The sequence below is a fragment of the Entamoeba dispar genome, genomic scaffold (assembly GCF_000209125.1).
Source record: "Entamoeba dispar SAW760 scf_1105229463785 genomic scaffold, whole genome shotgun sequence".
Classification (NCBI taxonomy): Eukaryota; Evosea; order Mastigamoebida; family Endamoebidae; genus Entamoeba; species Entamoeba dispar.
In genome coordinates, this window is record NW_001855866.1 from 8,199 (window position 1) to 25,932 (window position 17,734).

A 17,734-nucleotide genomic window follows, 5' to 3' on the forward strand; every position below is an offset into this window, starting at 1 on the left:
AGTTACTGAACTTGAAGAAATTTTAATCGCATCATATAAACCAATAGTTTAAAAAGAAAAATTTTTCTTAAATAAGATATGATATTAAAACATACATATCAATTAATTCAAATTGAATTAAAGTAATTTTATTATATTTTTTTTTTTTTGTTATAAGAAAAATATTAAAAAAAAAAAAAGAAATTTTAAAAAGAAAGAAAAAGAAATTAAAAGTTTGTTAATTAGAAATAATGTTTATTGATACAACAAATAAACTTGGATTAAAAGAATATTTACCTACATCTAATATTTATCAAATGTTTGAAAATTCTATTCAAACATTAATTGCTACAAATATTAGTAATCAAATAATTAATAATATTGAAGAGTTTAATCAAAAAATTAAAACACCAACACATTTTGAATATTTATTAGAATCATTAGGATTTGCTTTTGCACTTCCAATGGAATCAAGTCAAACTATTGGAAATACAATTAGTATTTATCATCAATGGTTATTTGGAGAACATATTCCTAAAATAATTCAAGATAATCGACAAAAATATTTAAATTGTATGTTAGAACATCTTTCATTAATTTTTACTCAACGTTCATGTTCAATAAATCAAAGTAATCAAATGATTGAATTTTGTAATAGAGTTATGGATATTTATGATTTAGCATTAAATGATAATGATGTTGATACTCATAATGTTATTTGTTTATTAATTGGAGCAATTCATTCACTTGCATCTATACCTAAACAAAGTATTACTACTATTGTTAGTTCAAATGTATCAAGTAATTTTTATAAAGCAAAAGAAAAAAAAAGTAATTTAGCAGAAGAAATTAGTGGTCGTGTTATTAATACATTATATCGTGCATGGATTAAATTATTACCTCAAGATAAATTACTTTGGATGACAATTATTCAATATCATAAAACATGGAGTATTCTTCTTCCAGTTGCACAACAATGGAAAATACTTATGAAAAAAATTACAGAAGGTGTAATGAATCAATTATATAATAATAAAGAATGTATTATTTCATTAGATGGGTTTAAAGAAAATACAACAATACAAAATGTAATTTCACCAAAATATGCATATAATTTTTGGATTTGTTGTTTACATTTTATTGGAACACCACTTATTAGTAATAATGCATCTGTAGTTGAAGTTATTATTCAATCAATATCAGAACAAGTTGATTATATGATTCAATATCAATGTACTGGAGAAACAATATTAAGAGTATATAATATATTATTTCAATGTGTTATTTTACCATCTCATTTAAAATTTGAACAAGGAATTTGTTATGCAATGGAAACATTATTAAAAATTTTTATTAATACTTGTGAATATACAACATTTACTAAACAATCATTAGATAGTTTATATTATGCTTTATCTTATGCTTTATCATCTGAAAGTGAAAAAGTTTTAGTTATTGGATTAAAAGGATATGTTAATCTTATTAAAAAATCATTTGAAGGAATGGAAATTCTTGCTAAAACAGCATTATATGCAGTTCATCGTGCTAGTTTATTAAAAGAAAATATTTTTGCTGATTGTCATACTATTTTTATAGATATACTTGCATCATTAATGTATCTTCCTGATTCTTCACAAATTCATTTCATTCCTAAACAAAATCCTGAATTTGAAGAAAAATATTCTCTTCAATCTCTTATTGTATTAAATTTATATTTACTTCTTAAACATGAAGTAGATGCTACAAGAATAACATCTATATTAATACTTATAAATCGATATTTTATTCAAGAACTTCCATTCAATAAACCACAAGAAGATTTTAATATATCAATATTAAATCAATTTCCTCCAAAAACTGTTGGTGATTTAGCTTGGTACTTTATTAAATTAATAGAAATTAATCACTCTACATTATTTGTTACTTCTAAACCAGAAATTCATCGTTTAATATTTACTATTCTCAAAATTTTGATTAAATACCATTCATTTATTCCTAGTTCTGATGTATTTATTAATAATTTATTTGATATTCTCAATGAATTCTTCAATCAATGGATTAAAAATATGAATTTAGTTATTATGGGAGATTGTCTTAGTGTAATTACTCTTTATTATCAAAGTATTATGAAAAATATTACTCAAGACCAAATGACAAAAATAACTATATTATACAAAAAACTTACATCTGTTGAAGGATATGATAAAAAACGTACTTTAATGAGATTGAGTGATATTCCAAATGAAGGATTAGAATATTTTACAATGTCATTATCTCAATCTATTGCTTTTGTATATCAACATCTTATGATTCATAAACCAATAATTGGAAATCAATTATTAAATTGTCAAATAAGTGAAAAAAATATTATTGATATATTTATGAAAAATAACATTAAAAATGTATTGGATTATATTTATATTGTTACTGTTGATAATACAATAATTTTATCATTTATTGAATTACCTTTTAAAAATATTTTAGGAAAAAAACAATTTATTGTTCTTATACGTGATTGTATTGGAAAGAAAGGATATTTGATTTCATTAAATGAGATTGATGATAAAATTATCCAATCACAACATAAACATATAGATATTATTAATAAACCTGAAAGAGATAATTTAATCATCTTATCTGATGAAAGAGTTTTAGAAGAACTTCAAAAACTTGAGAATGTTTCATCATGTAATATTGATTCTTATATTAAGAAACAAGAAGATAAATATAAAACACCATTAGAGGAAGATATTCCTCAACCAAAATATGATGATATAATGAATATTCAACATGGTACAAAATATTATGCTGTTAGATTATTTTTAACAGCAATGGGATTCTGTAGTTCTAACTTTTGGAAAAGATTAACTCCAATTAAAACAAATTTTCAAATATTAGAAACATTAGATCAAATTGATAAAATATCAAATAGAACTCATATTGGAATTTCTATTGAAAATAAAGAACAAGGAATAACTAAAGAATTTATGGAATTTATTCAAGAACTTGGAATTATTCGTTCAACTACAGGATTTGAAGGACAAAAAGAAGGATATGAAAATAAAGAACATATGATTTGTTATCAAGATGATTTTGTTGATATAATTTATCATATTAAAAGTTTAATCCCTATTAATGAAAAGATAGATGATCTTATTGAGATATATTGGGGAGAAAATGAACAAAAAATTGAAGAAAATCCAGAAAAATTAATAATTGAAATTAAAATACTTCATGATGGAATTTATCAAATTAAAACAAATCAAATAACTAATACATTATTAACTCTTCAAAAATCATTAATTTATTCATTAGGTCATATTATTAGAGAATCATGTATTGGATTTATTGAAAAGAGAAATCTTCATGAAATGACATTCCCTTATGATTCTAGATGTATTACAATTCAAGATTTTTGTACTACTAATACTACTAAAGGACATTCTATTGGAGTGATGGATATGTTAGTTGATCGAGAATTATCAAATCAATTAAATGTAGAAAAACTTTCTGAAGTAAAAACTGAAGAACCAAAAGAAGAAAAGAAACAAACAAAAATTAAAACTTCAAAAGTTAGTATAATTAATGTATTTCAACCTCAATCTACTCCAAGAATGACAGGAGAATTAAAAGCTACTGAAGAATTGATGAAACGTAAATTAGCAAAGACAACAAATGGAAATTTCATTAATACAAGCAAGTAAGTAAGTAACTATTTGAGATAATTGAAAATCTCGGTTTATTAAAAGAAGAAATTATAAAAAAGAGATTTTTTTTTCTTTTGCCGAAAGAATGAATAAATAAGAATTATAAAACGCTAGGAAAAACTTTAACATCAGGATTTTCAAATATTGACATAGAGAGAAGTTGGTCTACAGTCACACGATAACTTGGTTGAGTAATAGTCATAAACAAATACATTTGTTTAAGTTCTTCAAACCGAAACAAATTAAGAAGAATAGGGTCTGTAAAATAAAAATTTTGTTCCTATAGAATAAGATTTAGAATTTAATAAATTTAAAAATAAATTAAAATAAAAAAATAAAAAAAAAGAAAAATAACAAACATAATTTGGAAATTTACGTCTTGTATCCATTTCAAATATTGTTATTCCTAAAGAAAATACATCAGCTAATTGTGATGCTTGTCCTCCAATTACTTCAGGAGCACAATAACTTGGTTCTCCAATATCTTCTAATGAAAGAGATTCACCAATTTTTCTACATGAATTTAAATCACCTAATTTTACTCGACCATCACTTAAAACAAAAATATTTTCAGGTTTAACATCCATATGAGCTAAACCTAAACGATGAAGTTCTCTTAATCCTCTTAAAACTGTTCCTGTGACATATATAATTTCAAAGAATTCCATTGGTCTTTGATGAAGTAAATCCCAAATACTTCCTTTCATTAAATCCATCATTATAAAATACATATTATCTATCTTTTGAGTAGAAATACATTGAATTATATATTCACAATTTTTAGTTGTTTCGATATTTATAAATTCATTTTCATAAACTGCTGTCATATGAGGTTGAATAGAAATTTTTACAACTTTTAATATTCCATCATTAGGATCTCTTACACAATAAACATCCCAAAAACTTCCTCTTCCAATTTGTTTTTTTTGAGGGAATTTAGCTAAAAAATCTTTCATTGTTTGTTTATGCATTGAATAATGTGGATTATAATAAAGCATTGGTTGACTTGGACAATTATTCATAAGTTCTATATAACCAAAAGGTAATCTTTTTAGAGCATTAGGGTCATATGCAAATGGAATATATTTGGGAAGTGTTTTTTGATACTCTTCAAAAGGGGGTAGACAACGTTTCGGAGATTTTATCATTAAATGACAGTATCATAGATGAAGATTCAAAGGGGTCTAATTTCTATTTTTTAAATCCAATATCAGCGAAGGAAAACGGTTTAAAATTGAGAGGAAATCAGTAAGAGTTGCAATTTATAGTTTAAAAATAAAAATATTATTAAAATAAATAGAATTAACGAAAAGAGAAAAAAGAAAGAAGAGTGATGAATATTTATAAAAAGAAAAAAAAAAAAAAAAAAGAAGTTTTAAATCTTAATTAAAAATAAGAAGAAAAAGATAGAATAAGGACTTTGATAGATATACAAAAAGAGAAATTCCATTACAAAAATTTTTTATCTTTTTTATATAAGAAATGTTTTAATTAAATTAGTATATTTAATTAATTATATTAATTTTTTATTTATTTTCATATCTTTTTTTTTTTATGAGAAATACTTTGATAAAATTAACTTATTCTAAATAGAATTTTCATTTTATAATTTTAATAAATAAAAATTGAGTGATTAAGTTATTGGATTTATGTTTTATTTTAAATGTCTCCTTTTTTCTTATGAATTAATGGTTAAATTGACTAATAATTTTTATAATTCTAAATCACTAAATTTTTATTTATATTTTATCATATTTATTATATCAATAAGTTAATCATTAAAAATATAAAAAGATAATATGAATATACTTTTATATCAAAGAAACAATGTATTCATTTCATAAAAAAAAGATTTATTTTATTTTAAATCAATTTATATGAAAAGATATGTTAGATCTTATTTTAATTCAATATTAATAAGAGTATTTTTGTTCTTGAAAGTAATATTTTAAATCTAATTATAAAGAATAAAATTTGTATTGAGTACAATCTTTTATATATTTAATTATTATTATTATTCTTTCATTAAAGGGATAAAATCCAGATGAGGATAAGAAGAGAAAGAAAAATGATATAATGTTATATATGACATAAAGGAATAAATGAAAGAATAAAAAAGAATAAAGTGACAAATATTTATCAATTCAAATAGTTAATCAAAATAAGATATTATAATTCTTTGAATTAGAGAAGAATATAGATTTATTTAAAAGAAAAGAATAAATGAAAGGTAGAAAGGAGAGTGAAAAAGTGAGGGATTATTTTATGAAATACATAAACAGGAATTTTTATTTAGATACAAAGAAAAGGATGTCAAGAACAAAATTCGGAAGTAAAATAAATAAATTCTTTTTGTTGAAAGAATGTTCTGTGAGTGTAATTGGGAAAGTTCTTTTTGTGGGTTTTAAATTATTACAACTTAAAATTCATAAAGAACATCTTGATAGGTTAAATGCAAACAGCATATAAAATTAATAGAAATTACCAAGTTAGTGAACAAGGAATAATGATTGTTCTTTTAAACCAATTTGCTGATATAGAATTAGAAAAAAAGAAAAAGAAAGCAACAAAAGCACTTCCATTTCTCCAAATTCGAAGTATTAATTTTGGAAATGGAGATGTGTTTAATTTTAATCAATTTATTGAATGTCGTTGTAAAGAACTTATTCAAAGTGAAATCCAAAGAGGATTAAAAGAAGAAACAGCATCAAAAAGATATAATTGTTATTTAATTAATGAGTCAATTCATTTATTAATTGACTTACTAAATGAAAATAGAATTCAAACAAGTTCTTCATTCTCAGCTGGTAAAAATGGTAGAATTAAAACAGAAACAATTGATACAATTCGTTATAATAGTTCAATATTAGATAAAAACTTTATTAAAGAAAAAGGAGTTATTATTAATGAATATTTAGCTGAACGTCTTCATAGAGAAGATTCTATTATATTTCATCGCAATTGTTATGAATTACAACATTTATTAATATAATAAACATCAATACAAATGTGTTCTTGTGTATTAATTCGAATTATTATTTTTATTTGTTATTTATATTTTTAATTATGGTTTTTCACAATTAAATTAAATTATCTTTCTACTTTTTTAAACTGTTTGGTGTTTTGTTATTAAAAAAAAAAAAAAAACAAAATAAAAATAAATAAAATATAAAACTATAATATATTTATAATATTGATTTTATTTTTTTTATATGAAATTTTATTAATTATTTAATTTATCTTTATTTCATAGAGTTATTTGTTAATTCTATTCTTTATTATATTAATTATTTCAAAAATATACCAAACTTTGTATTAATTTTATTTAATGTTATTTTTATAACTTTTCCATTATTTTGTATTACAATAACATTTATTTATTGATTTGTTATTTAAAGATGATTTGTTAGAAATAAAACAATATTATTATATTTCTTTTTTATGAATTAAAAAATTACATTCTTTAAAATGCATTGTTTTTTGTTCAAAATATTAACTTTTATACTGTTTATATATACATATTAAAGTATTTCAATATTGATTAAAGAAGACTTATTTCATTCTGACTTTCTATGTGTTTGATAAATGTTTTAAATAACGAGAGTTTTATTTTTAGAATATAGAGTATTCTTTGTTGAGTTTGGTAAAATTACATGAACATTTCAGTTATTATTTACTGTGAAACAAGGTAATAGCACTATGATAGATTCTTTAACAAGTGCTCAAATAAATAGTTAAAATTTCTTGTTTCACATTGTTTTAGTTTTTGTATTGAGATTGTTTATGTGAACATAATAAAGAAATCTTTCAAAAAAGATAAACATGTTTTTGTTTGATTAATTCATTTAGGTTATTTATTATTGTAGAAATAGAATGTGATGGTGTTGTTTCATTTCACTCTATCAAGTAAATAACGTCTTAGATTTTGTAAGAAATAAACGAAGTAGAAAATGAACAATTAAAACATAATTTAAAATTAGTAAATAAGTAGAACAATTATTAATTAAAAAGAAATGAACTTAAATAAAAAAAAAAGAAGAAAGGAAATAACAAATGAAAACAAAAAATTTGAAAGAAGTTATTTTATCTATTAAGAAAAGAACAACAAATGATAAAGATTTAATAACTGTTTCTTCACTATCTGATGAAGTACAAACACTATTAACCAAAAAAATATCTAAAGAAAATCAAATGAGTGAAATTAAAATTGTTTCTCAATTCAAATTTTTATTTGATATTCATGAAATAAAGAATATCACTAATAACATTAACTTTTTATCTAATTGTTTTGATAAAACCATTTTCAGAATTGAATGGTTTGAAAGTTTTCATGAAATTATTCTAAATCCAACAATTGATCATTTAAAACCATTAATTGATGAGTTACTCTCAATCCAATTTAATATTCATCTTAAAGACAATATTGATAGAATTGGTTTTTGTCTTTTTATAACAACTCAAATTGAAAAGATGATTACAACAATTCATAAAATAAAATCATCAACTCAATTACCACGAACATTAAGTGAAATCCTTCAAAAGATGTATGAGGAACATATTGTTCCTTATGGACTTATTCTTCTTTGTATTTTAATAATTGGACCACCTACAGGATTAAATTTAAGAAATTTATTATGGCATGGATTTATGAATGATAATGAAGTAACTGACACACATCTTTGTCTTCTTGTTATACTCTATCAAACAATACAAATGTATTGTTTCAAAATTTCTGAACCAAAACATTTAAACATACTTCAAATTCAATTCTTTGATCAAATCATTGAAATCCCAAATGAAGAATTTCTTTCTCTTATTCATTCTTCTAATTTTATTCTTCCAAATAGAAAACAACCAATTGAAATGATTATTAAAAATAAAACTCAACAAGGAAATAATATTATATTTTCATTTATGAGAATGGTTGTTGAATTAGAACATTTATTAAGAATAGCATTTATTACATTAAATGATGTTGATATTCGATTTGGAATGGCAAATTATTCTAATTATTATACAACAATGGATGTTCTTCTTCAAGAATTTGTTGTTTCTTCTTCTGAAGGTCTTATTGTTAATCGACCATCAACAATCAATGATATTAAAGTAGTAAAATATAAAAATACTTCAAAATATAGTGAAATAAAAGGAATAAAGAAAGAAAAAGAAATAATTTCTAAAAAGAGGAATTTATTAATTAATATTCTTGGAAAAGATATTGTAAGTAAATTACATGATTTATTTCTTTATGAAGGTGGAATCAAATTAAGGGATTGTTTATCACATGGAGAATATCAAGTTGATGATTTACCTTCACAATCTTTTCTAATAATTAAAATGATATGGTTTATTATATTAAAGAGATTACAAGATTGGACTGTTAATTCATCCTCCCAATTTAATCAAAATTTTCAGAAGTATTTTAATGAATATCCAATGTTTCATCCATTATCTTTTTTTAAGAGAAATTATCAAGAAAGTATTAATTATTATGAATCTATTTGGAATTATTTTAAATTATTTAATTATGAAGATAAATTGTATGATGATTATAGAAATTACCATTCTAATTTTATCCTTTCTTTTAATTGTTTAGATGATATAAAATTAATTAATAATTTATTAGCATCAAAACAATTAATTTATCCATTCTTTGGTTCTCCATTATTTTTATCAAATGTTTGTTCATTACATTCATAATATTAGTGTTATCAATAACTTACAATTAGATTAAACATGCATCATTGTTAATAGAATCAATTAATAAAAATTTATTGTTTCTTAAAAATACACACACTAAATTAGTTTCATTTCTTAAAGATGGAATAATTAAAAGAAGACAATCAAATGCATTGTTTAAATTATTAACTTCATATCAAGAGTTATTTCTATTGATTCATTTACTCCAATACATTTCATCAATAATTCTATTTGAAATAAATCAACTTCCATTATCAAAGTTACTTAAAGTAACATTAATATATGCTTCAAAATTATACATATTATTACAAAGATATTCTTTTGAAGATTATGCACCACTCACTAACTCTTATCACAAAAGTTTATTATCCCAATTGACTTCTTTTTAGTTTTGTTTAAATAATAATCAATAAATTGTTTTATAAAACATAAACAGAACACAGGTTTTATTTATAAACAAAAGATAAATAAAAGAACTTTAAAAAACAAAAGATGAAGTGGTCTACAATCATCATTCTTCAGTGTATATGTTCATATGTTAGTTTAGTGTTGACAGGTTTTCAACTGTATTCAATTCATAAAAGTTCATTTTATATTTTTATGGGATTTTTACGACTTCCATTACCACTTTTTGTTTGTTTTAATAGTAAATTATATTTGTTATTTTATATTCTTAAAGAATATTCATTAAAATTAGGTATTATTTAATACATTTTTAACAACTTTTATTGTAGGATTTTTAATTACTGAACATATATTTTATAAAGAAATAACAAATTCTGAAATGAAAACTATGTGTTCTAAAATATTAACTGAAATTTGGACACTCTTAATTTTTGTATTACCTGATTTATCAGATATTTCTATAAACATATTAGTAATTCTTACTCTTTATATCTCAATTAAAATACATAAAATTTTGATTGAAATAAGAATTAATTTATATAATGAAACTCAAAATTATTATTATTCAAAGAGAGTAAGTATGTTTATACTATCATTAATTCTAATTAGTATAGTGACTATGATACTTTTACAATATTCTAAAATGGACTTTGTTTCATTCCATGTTTCATTAATCCTTTATTGTTTTTTCAAAATTCTTTTTCACTCACTTATTTGTGATGCTTTACAACAGATTTTCTGTTTTGTTCATTCTCTTTATGGATTCCAGTGGAAATATTATACCTTAACAAATTTAACAATAAAATCAATTGATGCATCATTGACTAGTTTTACACTCTTTAATCTCTTTAAATCATTGCTTCCAACTGTGTTTATTGGAATATTAGTATTTTCCATTATGCGTTTTTATAAATCAATTAAATCTGTAAATCAATTAATGAAATATATTTCTTATTCCTATTTATTGGATCAATTACCATTAGTACATTATGATTCAGAAGAAGAGCATGAGTGTGTAATTTGTAGGGATACTCTTACTGAAGCAGTGCATCTTAGTTGTGGACATGACTTTCATGTTAGTTGTTTAAAAGAATGGTTGTCAGGAGCATCAGATTGTCCAATATGCAGAAGTCATATTAATCTTAATGAAAATGAAGAAGAAGAACAAGTTGAAATTAATCCAACATGGAATGTACATGAAATATAAAACAATAATTTACAACTAAAAAATAAGGATTATAAGAACAGACTTATTTTATTAATTTTTATAACATCAATAAATTTTAATTATTGTTTTTTTTTTAGAAACTTAGAGTAAAAAAGAAGTATTGATTAAATGAAAGATTTCAATATTGTAATAATATTTTTAAGATAAATTAATTAAAATGAAAGATTAAGATTATAAAAATAAAAAAAAAAGAAAGAACTAATTTTTAATTTTAATTAATTTTTTTTTTAGATTTTAGCTATTTATATTGTTTTGTATTTTGTTTTCATTAAGTTTCTTGTTTTTTTTTTCTTTTCTTTTTAAACACATTGAAGGATAATTTGGTACAAATACCATATTCCATGTGTTAATGTGCATTAATAAATGCAATTAATAAATTATTGATGTTTCTTTTGATTACGTAATAATTCTAATGCTTCTTTTAAAAGTCCAACAGCATATTGTTTATTCGATACAATTTTACAAATAATATTATTAGTTTGAATAAAATTTAATACAATACCAGTAATTTTTGTTTGTTCATCAAAATCATCAGTAATTGATTCAGATAAATTAAATAATGCTTCTCCAATATCATTTTCCATTGGAGGTTTAACTTTTGTCCATACCATAACAAGAAATGAAACTACTTCTTTTAAATTATCTTTTTCAACAGAATCTATCCAACATAAAGGACATTGTTCTAACATTATTTTCATTAATATTTTTCTTTCAATAGAATCAGTTTCTTGATAGAACCAAGTAATTTCATTAAAACAATCAACTATTTTTTTATTAATATCATCATAACTTACTTTAAGAGGTTCTGTTTGAATATCAGCTATTCTTATTAAATCTCTCATTGTTTTTAATTCTGAATGTCGTTTCATATAATTTAATCTTCCTAATGAAACAGAATATCCTATTCTTTCTATTACTGAAGCCCGATTTGTAATTTTTAATTTCTCCATTACACTTTCAACCCATTCAAATACTGGTTCTCTTAATGCTAATATTCCATTCTTTCTTTTCTTAATTTGGTCACAAACATTCCATGCTAATACAGCAACTTCTATCATTTGATAAATTTCATCCATTTCATTAACTAATTCAATAATTCTTTCTTTTTCAATAAATTCATTAAAACATTCATGAACAAATTCTGCTTTCTTTTCATTGAATGTTTCTTGACGAATGAACTCTAAGAGTTCAATAGAAACGTCTTTCTGTGTCATTATACAAAATTGGTTATTTTTAAGTTCTATTCATTTTTTTACAGATCTTTGAAATTTTTATTTTTTTTTTCTTTCTCTTTTAAAACTTTCTTTTTTTTTTTTCTATTTAAAGGATAAATAAATGATATATAATTTTTGAAGAAATCTTATTATTTTTATATCTAAATATTCTCTTTTGTAAATAATAAATAATAAGAATATAAGAAAATAGATAAACAATTTTATATAAATTAAAATTCTGGGATGAAAGGAATTTGTGAAACTGTATGATTACCAATATTTGAAAACAACTTAAAAATTTCTTTAAATGGATTTTTTTCTGTTTGTTGGAATAAATAAAGTGTTCTCATTAATTGAGCAATTGGAAGAATATCTTTTTCATTATATGTTGAATATTTAATAAGTGTTTTATCCCAATAAGGAATAGTATTATTAATTCTTCTCTGAAAGTAAACAGCAGCTGCTGCAATTTGAGATGGAAGATATTGAATCATTGTTTGATCTAATGTAGCAATTAAAATTAAATATTTTCCAAGTGTATGTTCGGTTTCATTTGCTTTTGCTGCTTTATTAAATCTTCTCAAAAAATCAATTGATAACGGACGAACAAATCTGAAATCAATTGTTTTACAAATTATTCTTTCCATCTCTAATAATTGACTTTTTGTATATGCTCCTCTACTAATAATAATGAATGCATCAACATTTGAATATTTAATTTCTTGAAATTTAATACATAAATGAAGACAAGCAACACCAACTAATTGAACTTCAGATCTATATTATTAATTTTTATTTTTTTTATCAATTTATTTGATTTTACTAAAAAATTAATTAATAAAAACTAATTATCTTTTAATTTTTCTAAAAATAAATCATTCCTCATATTAATAGAAGTTAAAATAAAATTAAACAAACTTAGGGATAGTTGTTTTATGAGAAATAAAATCATCAAATGTTGCAACAGTGAGTAAATATGTTTCTATTGTTGTTGCAAATTCATCTTGAGAAACAAGAAATAACCAATCAAGTAAAACACTCCGTGTATTTGCACTAATGTGAAGTTGTTTTTGAAGTAAATCTGGTTCAATTTGTAAATCTTTTTCACTTTTAAATAAAGTATAATATATTTCTTTAATAATTTTTGGTTCATACCTCATTAAGAAATGTTCTTTTTCATATTGATCAATATCTTCTATTTGATCATCATTTTGTGTTTGACTTTCTAAAACAATTTCATTATTATTTTTTATTAGAATTTCTTTTAAATCTTTCTTTTTATTTGAAGTTTGATAAGTTTCAACTTGTTTAGATGTTATTTCTTCATTTGTTAATTGGATTAATTCAAATGCATTACTTGGTTTAATTTCTAATTTAATTAATTCATTTTCAATTGACTCATCACCTTTTTCAACAAATTCTTCTAAATTAGGTAATTTATCTTCTAGAGTATCTACTAAATTATTTTGTTCTTGACTATCTTTAATTTTTTGAAGTGAATGATTAAGATTAATTTTAGCTGTTGGTGGTTGGATAATATGATGTTGTCGAAATCCAATTTGGTTAATTAGTGGTTTAATGGCAATTTCGCTCTTATTTTCAGTATCTCTTGTAACCTTACTTTTGGTGTTTGTGAGATGTTTCATTATTTCACGTAGATTGCAAAGAAATTTAGTTCTCATAAATCCATTTAACCTTTCATTTTACTTGTGATTTTATCATTGTTTCTTTGTGTGTACTTTTTATTTTAATTTTCGTTTTGTTGATACAATAAAAATAGGTATTATGATTGGATTTATTGAAAAAGAGATAAACTATTATTTATAGTATTTTATTATCTTTTTATAATTTACTTTGATTGTGTAAATTATGTTCATCTTATCAAAAAAATTGACTAAAAAGAACATACATACTATAATAAAATATATATTATTATTTAATAAAATTTAGGTAAATTTGGATGTTTCTTTGTTTTTTTTTGTTTTACGTCTTCTTAAAATACCGTTGTCTATATTTCCTTTATCTTCTTCTCTTAACATCTCCTTTCATCCAATTTTAGTTATTTCTTGTTTCTATTAAACTATTAGTACTGTTTTTGTCTCATCTTCATTCAATTGATTAATAGAAGAAATCTGTATTACTATTTGTTTATATCTTCTGTTAATATTTTTTATTTACATTTCATGACCACAATAAATATTTATGATTGGTCAGTAAGTAGTGAGTTTTTCATGTGTTTTGTTATTTTTATGGATGTTAGGAATTTCATTACATTATTTCTTTCTATTTTTTCTAAGTTGATTGTGTTAGATGTGTCATTGGTAAATTATTTACTTTAAATGAACAACATTTTAAAATACTAATTGGATATTAATTTCATGTATTATTATTATTTTTAATGTAAGGAATATATTATTTCATTTAGTTAAATATCTTATTACATCATTATTACATTATTTTATTTCCTTTTTCTAGTTGATTTCAAATATCATAATAAAATCTACTTATTGTATTGGTTGTACAATTGTCAGTAACTCAGTTTTTAATTACTTCCATTGTCTGTATTTCTTGGTCATCTTTGGTGATTGATTTTTAATGATATAGATCGATGGGTTCTGATGCAAATTTTACATAACTGTAAGTATGTTCAGAACTTATACTTGAGGTGTGTTTGTTTGTTAAATTTTGAATGATAAAGACGATTAAGACATGTTTTTGTTAATAAAATTACCTTAATAAATGAATAAGGATTAAAGATATTATTCATCATCATTATTCTTTTACTATAATTCTAGTAATACGACTAATGTATGATAAAATGTCAATAAATAAATATTTCAGCAAATTATCATTAAATAATATAAAGAATTTCATAAATAGAGTTATTATTATATGAGAATCTATTAAAGAATCACTTCATTTTATCTAAACTACCAATTTAGATATTATTTGTTTGGATTTATTTATGTTTGTGTTTAAAGAAAATAATAAAACAAAATGATGTTTTTAAACAAGAATTAATGAATATAATAGAAATTTATTTTATAAAATGAAATATCTAAATTATTTGATATCAAAACAAAGTAATATTGAAATGAATTGATGTATATCAAATCTATTTTAATTGAAATAAAAATATTAACTCTATCATAAACAAAAATTCTTCAGATTAAGAATTAGTTATTATTTGTATTTTTATTCTTCTTATTTTGAAGTCTCATTTAAATTATGAATAGATTTAATATATTATCTGAGATTATGTAATAGTGTTATAGATAATTCTTTTTAATTGTTGTTGTAATATCTAATAAAACTATTTATAAATATAAACTTTACTCTTCTTTGACAGTATATTAATCAAATTATTGGTATTTTTACTTATGTTCATTCTCTATTTTATGTAATTGTATTTATTACAATGAATTTACTTTAATTTATCATTTTTATATTGACAAATTATAACACTAAAATATTATTCTTATTATCATAACTATGTTATTAATATTAATGAAATAATTATTCAAATTAATTTGTATTTATTTAAATATCTGATTCATATATTTAATATTTATTTGGATAAATTCTATTTTATATTTAATTCTTTTTCTTGTATATTATAATTGATAAATAATTAATGCATACATAACTTAATTTGTAGTTATTAAGATATGTTTTATTTACAATGAGAAGGTACTTTTAATTTAATTATCGGTAGTATTCTTAAAGATTGGATAAATTATATATATATTCTCTGTTAAACATCACTCTTTCTTTATCAACTTATAATAAATTCTGTTCACAAATATCAAAATTTTATTTTAATTATATACATCATTATTAATGTACACTTATATAACAAAATGGAATAAAAGTAACACATTTAACAATAATAAAATTACATTAAAAGTCTTGAAAATGTTTATTCTCTAACATTTTTATTTAATTTATTTTATAAACAATAAAAGTACAAATGTCTTTTCATCATATTCAATAAGAAAGTAGTTGTATCAATACACAACCACGAACTTTCTTTGATATTAAAAAAATATAAATAAATGAAAATTCAATAAGAAGTGATGATGATTAATAGAAGTACAACTATTCAAAAAAAAAAGATATCAAAATATTATGAAGTTGATTCAAATTAAGTTTTGTTGGATTGTTAGAATCAAGAAATATAAATAATAAATAATAAATAATAAATAAAGGTAAATGAAGAAATAAAAAGAGGTTAATTTATTTTGTAAAATATCTATTTCTCAACTATTTCAATAAAATGATTTGTTGAAGTAACATAATTTATTGTATAGATAGTAGTTAAAAGAGTCATTTAGTTATTAATTATTCGAAAAATATTGTTTTTTTCATCATCAATTTTTCTTAATATTAGAAGGATGATAATTATTTAGAAATAGATTAAAATGTTATAAATATAATACCTATAAATCGTATTTTTAATAATTTATGGCTTTTAATTCCATTTTGTATTCTTTTTCTTGAATCATCCAGTTAATGTACCTAAATTATATTTTAAACAAATTAAATGGAAATGAAGAAGAATGAATAACCTAATCTAGTTTAGTATCGAAAAATACGTATATTTTTAGAAAAAGAATTTAATAATCTTAGGAGAAGTTAGTTCAGTTTATAATGACCATTTGAACAAAACCAATGATGAGAAGAACATAAATTTCAAATGGACTCATGAAAACAATGTAACAAACATTGCCACTAAATAATAAATGTGAAATATTTTTAAAACAACCAAAAAACAAAACATTATAAGTTGTATTGATTGGAGTTTTCAACTATTTAAATTATTAACTAAGAAAAAACAAATGTGTTGAATATGGAAATATGTGCATTTAGTCTGAGAAGTTCAAATTCTCCTGAACTAAACAAGAAAAATAAAAAAGTTGTTAAAATGTGGACAAAACAAGAAGATAAATTATTACTTGAAGGAATTGCAAAATATGGAAGTAAGAATAGTTGGGATAAAATAGCTATTATGATTCCTGGAAGAAATAGAAAACAATGTAGAGAACATTTTCTTAATAAATTTAATAATATAAAACATAGACCATGGACTATTGAAGAAGATAATGAAATATTAATAAGAAGAAAAGAATTTGGAAATAGATGGACTCAAATTGCAACATTTCTTGATGGTAGATCTCCAAATGATGTAAAAAATCGTTTTTTTGGGAGACTAAAATATCAAATAACTAAAGAATTAAAACAAAATCCTCTTAGTGTTTTTAAGCCATTAGATCATTCACTATTCTGTGTAATATAAATGAATTGTGTTTGTGTTTTTTAAACTATTAATTCTATTTTTTTTTTAATTTATAACACATGAATATTTAATATAAAACAATGAAAAGTACTAACAGAAAAGAATTAAAGAATTGAATAAATTCAATTTTATGAGAAAAAGTTGAATCAAAAACTTAATTCTTGAAGTTATGAAATAAAAATTCTTAAAATTAAAGTATAATTAA

The 17,734-nt window shown here is 21.5% G+C and overlaps 8 protein-coding genes across 8 annotated transcripts, besides 35 other annotated features; 5 read left to right on the forward strand and 3 right to left on the reverse strand.

Moving 5' to 3' along the window:
* Window positions 1-47: 47 nt before the first annotated feature.
* Window positions 48-149: a sequence feature (AT_rich).
* Window positions 150-154: 5 nt separating this feature from the next.
* Window positions 155-212: a microsatellite.
* An 18-nt stretch (window positions 213-230) lies between these two features.
* EDI_272820 (uncharacterized protein) lies at window positions 231-3,683 on the forward strand (the record flags this gene model as incomplete). Its single annotated transcript, XM_001741520.1, has 1 exon — window positions 231-3,683. The coding sequence occupies one exon, from the start codon at window positions 231-233 to the stop codon at window positions 3,681-3,683; it is 3,453 nt and encodes a 1,150-aa protein (XP_001741572.1).
* Window positions 1,316-1,338: a sequence feature (AT_rich).
* Window positions 2,338-2,381: a sequence feature (AT_rich).
* Window positions 3,684-3,786: 103 nt separating the features above from the next.
* EDI_272830 (membrane-associated tyrosine- and threonine-specific CDC2-inhibitory kinase, putative) lies at window positions 3,787-4,834 on the reverse strand (the record flags this gene model as incomplete). The annotated part of the gene is made up of 2 exons (XM_001741521.1): window positions 3,787-3,966; window positions 4,046-4,834. 2 exons carry the CDS (start codon window positions 4,832-4,834, stop codon window positions 3,787-3,789), a joined length of 969 nt encoding a protein of 322 aa, XP_001741573.1.
* Window positions 3,969-4,036: a microsatellite.
* A 111-nt stretch (window positions 4,835-4,945) lies between the features above and the next one.
* Window positions 4,946-4,985: a sequence feature (AT_rich).
* Window positions 4,986-5,031: 46 nt separating this feature from the next.
* Window positions 5,032-5,058: a microsatellite.
* An 81-nt stretch (window positions 5,059-5,139) lies between these two features.
* Window positions 5,140-5,313: a sequence feature (AT_rich).
* A 101-nt stretch (window positions 5,314-5,414) lies between these two features.
* Window positions 5,415-5,705: a sequence feature (AT_rich).
* Window positions 5,706-6,138: 433 nt separating this feature from the next.
* Window positions 6,139-6,678, forward strand: EDI_272840 (uncharacterized protein; the record flags this gene model as incomplete). The annotated part of the gene is made up of 1 exon (XM_001741522.1): window positions 6,139-6,678. The coding sequence occupies one exon, from the start codon at window positions 6,139-6,141 to the stop codon at window positions 6,676-6,678; it is 540 nt and encodes a 179-aa protein (XP_001741574.1).
* A 39-nt stretch (window positions 6,679-6,717) lies between these two features.
* Window positions 6,718-6,760: a microsatellite.
* Window positions 6,761-6,817: 57 nt separating this feature from the next.
* Window positions 6,818-6,853: a microsatellite.
* Window positions 6,854-6,879: 26 nt separating this feature from the next.
* Window positions 6,880-7,050: a microsatellite.
* A 46-nt stretch (window positions 7,051-7,096) lies between these two features.
* Window positions 7,097-7,143: a sequence feature (AT_rich).
* Window positions 7,144-7,633: 490 nt separating this feature from the next.
* Window positions 7,634-7,752: a microsatellite.
* Window positions 7,753-7,877: 125 nt separating this feature from the next.
* On the forward strand, window positions 7,878-9,386 carry EDI_272850 (uncharacterized protein; the record flags this gene model as incomplete). The annotated part of the gene is made up of 1 exon (XM_001741523.1): window positions 7,878-9,386. The coding sequence occupies one exon, from the start codon at window positions 7,878-7,880 to the stop codon at window positions 9,384-9,386; it is 1,509 nt and encodes a 502-aa protein (XP_001741575.1).
* Window positions 9,192-9,215: a sequence feature (AT_rich).
* Window positions 9,286-9,311: a sequence feature (AT_rich).
* A 600-nt stretch (window positions 9,387-9,986) lies between the features above and the next one.
* EDI_272860 (uncharacterized protein) lies at window positions 9,987-10,998 on the forward strand (the record flags this gene model as incomplete). The annotated part of the gene is made up of 2 exons (XM_001741524.1): window positions 9,987-10,019; window positions 10,084-10,998. 2 exons carry the CDS (start codon window positions 9,987-9,989, stop codon window positions 10,996-10,998), a joined length of 948 nt encoding a protein of 315 aa, XP_001741576.1.
* Window positions 10,025-10,105: a sequence feature (AT_rich).
* Window positions 10,287-10,357: a sequence feature (AT_rich).
* A 43-nt stretch (window positions 10,999-11,041) lies between the features above and the next one.
* Window positions 11,042-11,210: a sequence feature (AT_rich).
* Window positions 11,211-11,221: 11 nt separating this feature from the next.
* Window positions 11,222-11,320: a microsatellite.
* Window positions 11,321-11,396: 76 nt separating this feature from the next.
* Window positions 11,397-12,233, reverse strand: EDI_272870 (uncharacterized protein; the record flags this gene model as incomplete). Its single annotated transcript, XM_001741525.1, has 1 exon — window positions 11,397-12,233. The coding sequence occupies one exon, from the start codon at window positions 12,231-12,233 to the stop codon at window positions 11,397-11,399; it is 837 nt and encodes a 278-aa protein (XP_001741577.1).
* A 54-nt stretch (window positions 12,234-12,287) lies between these two features.
* Window positions 12,288-12,341: a microsatellite.
* Window positions 12,342-12,346: 5 nt separating this feature from the next.
* Window positions 12,347-12,471: a sequence feature (AT_rich).
* On the reverse strand, window positions 12,464-13,879 carry EDI_272880 (G2/mitotic-specific cyclin-B, putative; the record flags this gene model as incomplete). The annotated part of the gene is made up of 2 exons (XM_001741526.1): window positions 12,464-13,010; window positions 13,152-13,879. 2 exons carry the CDS (start codon window positions 13,877-13,879, stop codon window positions 12,464-12,466), a joined length of 1,275 nt encoding a protein of 424 aa, XP_001741578.1.
* Window positions 13,012-13,109: a sequence feature (AT_rich).
* Window positions 13,342-13,379: a sequence feature (AT_rich).
* Window positions 13,880-14,048: 169 nt separating the features above from the next.
* Window positions 14,049-14,085: a sequence feature (AT_rich).
* A 61-nt stretch (window positions 14,086-14,146) lies between these two features.
* Window positions 14,147-14,182: a sequence feature (AT_rich).
* A 1,066-nt stretch (window positions 14,183-15,248) lies between these two features.
* Window positions 15,249-15,302: a sequence feature (AT_rich).
* Window positions 15,303-15,625: 323 nt separating this feature from the next.
* Window positions 15,626-15,869: a sequence feature (AT_rich).
* A 171-nt stretch (window positions 15,870-16,040) lies between these two features.
* Window positions 16,041-16,062: a sequence feature (AT_rich).
* Window positions 16,063-16,164: 102 nt separating this feature from the next.
* Window positions 16,165-16,197: a sequence feature (AT_rich).
* Window positions 16,198-16,267: 70 nt separating this feature from the next.
* Window positions 16,268-16,290: a sequence feature (AT_rich).
* A 120-nt stretch (window positions 16,291-16,410) lies between these two features.
* Window positions 16,411-16,458: a microsatellite.
* Window positions 16,459-17,082: 624 nt separating this feature from the next.
* On the forward strand, window positions 17,083-17,529 carry EDI_272890 (transcription factor WEREWOLF, putative; the record flags this gene model as incomplete). The annotated part of the gene is made up of 1 exon (XM_001741527.1): window positions 17,083-17,529. The coding sequence occupies one exon, from the start codon at window positions 17,083-17,085 to the stop codon at window positions 17,527-17,529; it is 447 nt and encodes a 148-aa protein (XP_001741579.1).
* Window positions 17,285-17,307: a sequence feature (AT_rich).
* Window positions 17,530-17,545: 16 nt separating the features above from the next.
* Window positions 17,546-17,607: a sequence feature (AT_rich).
* Window positions 17,608-17,701: 94 nt separating this feature from the next.
* Window positions 17,702-17,734: part of a microsatellite that runs on past the window's edge.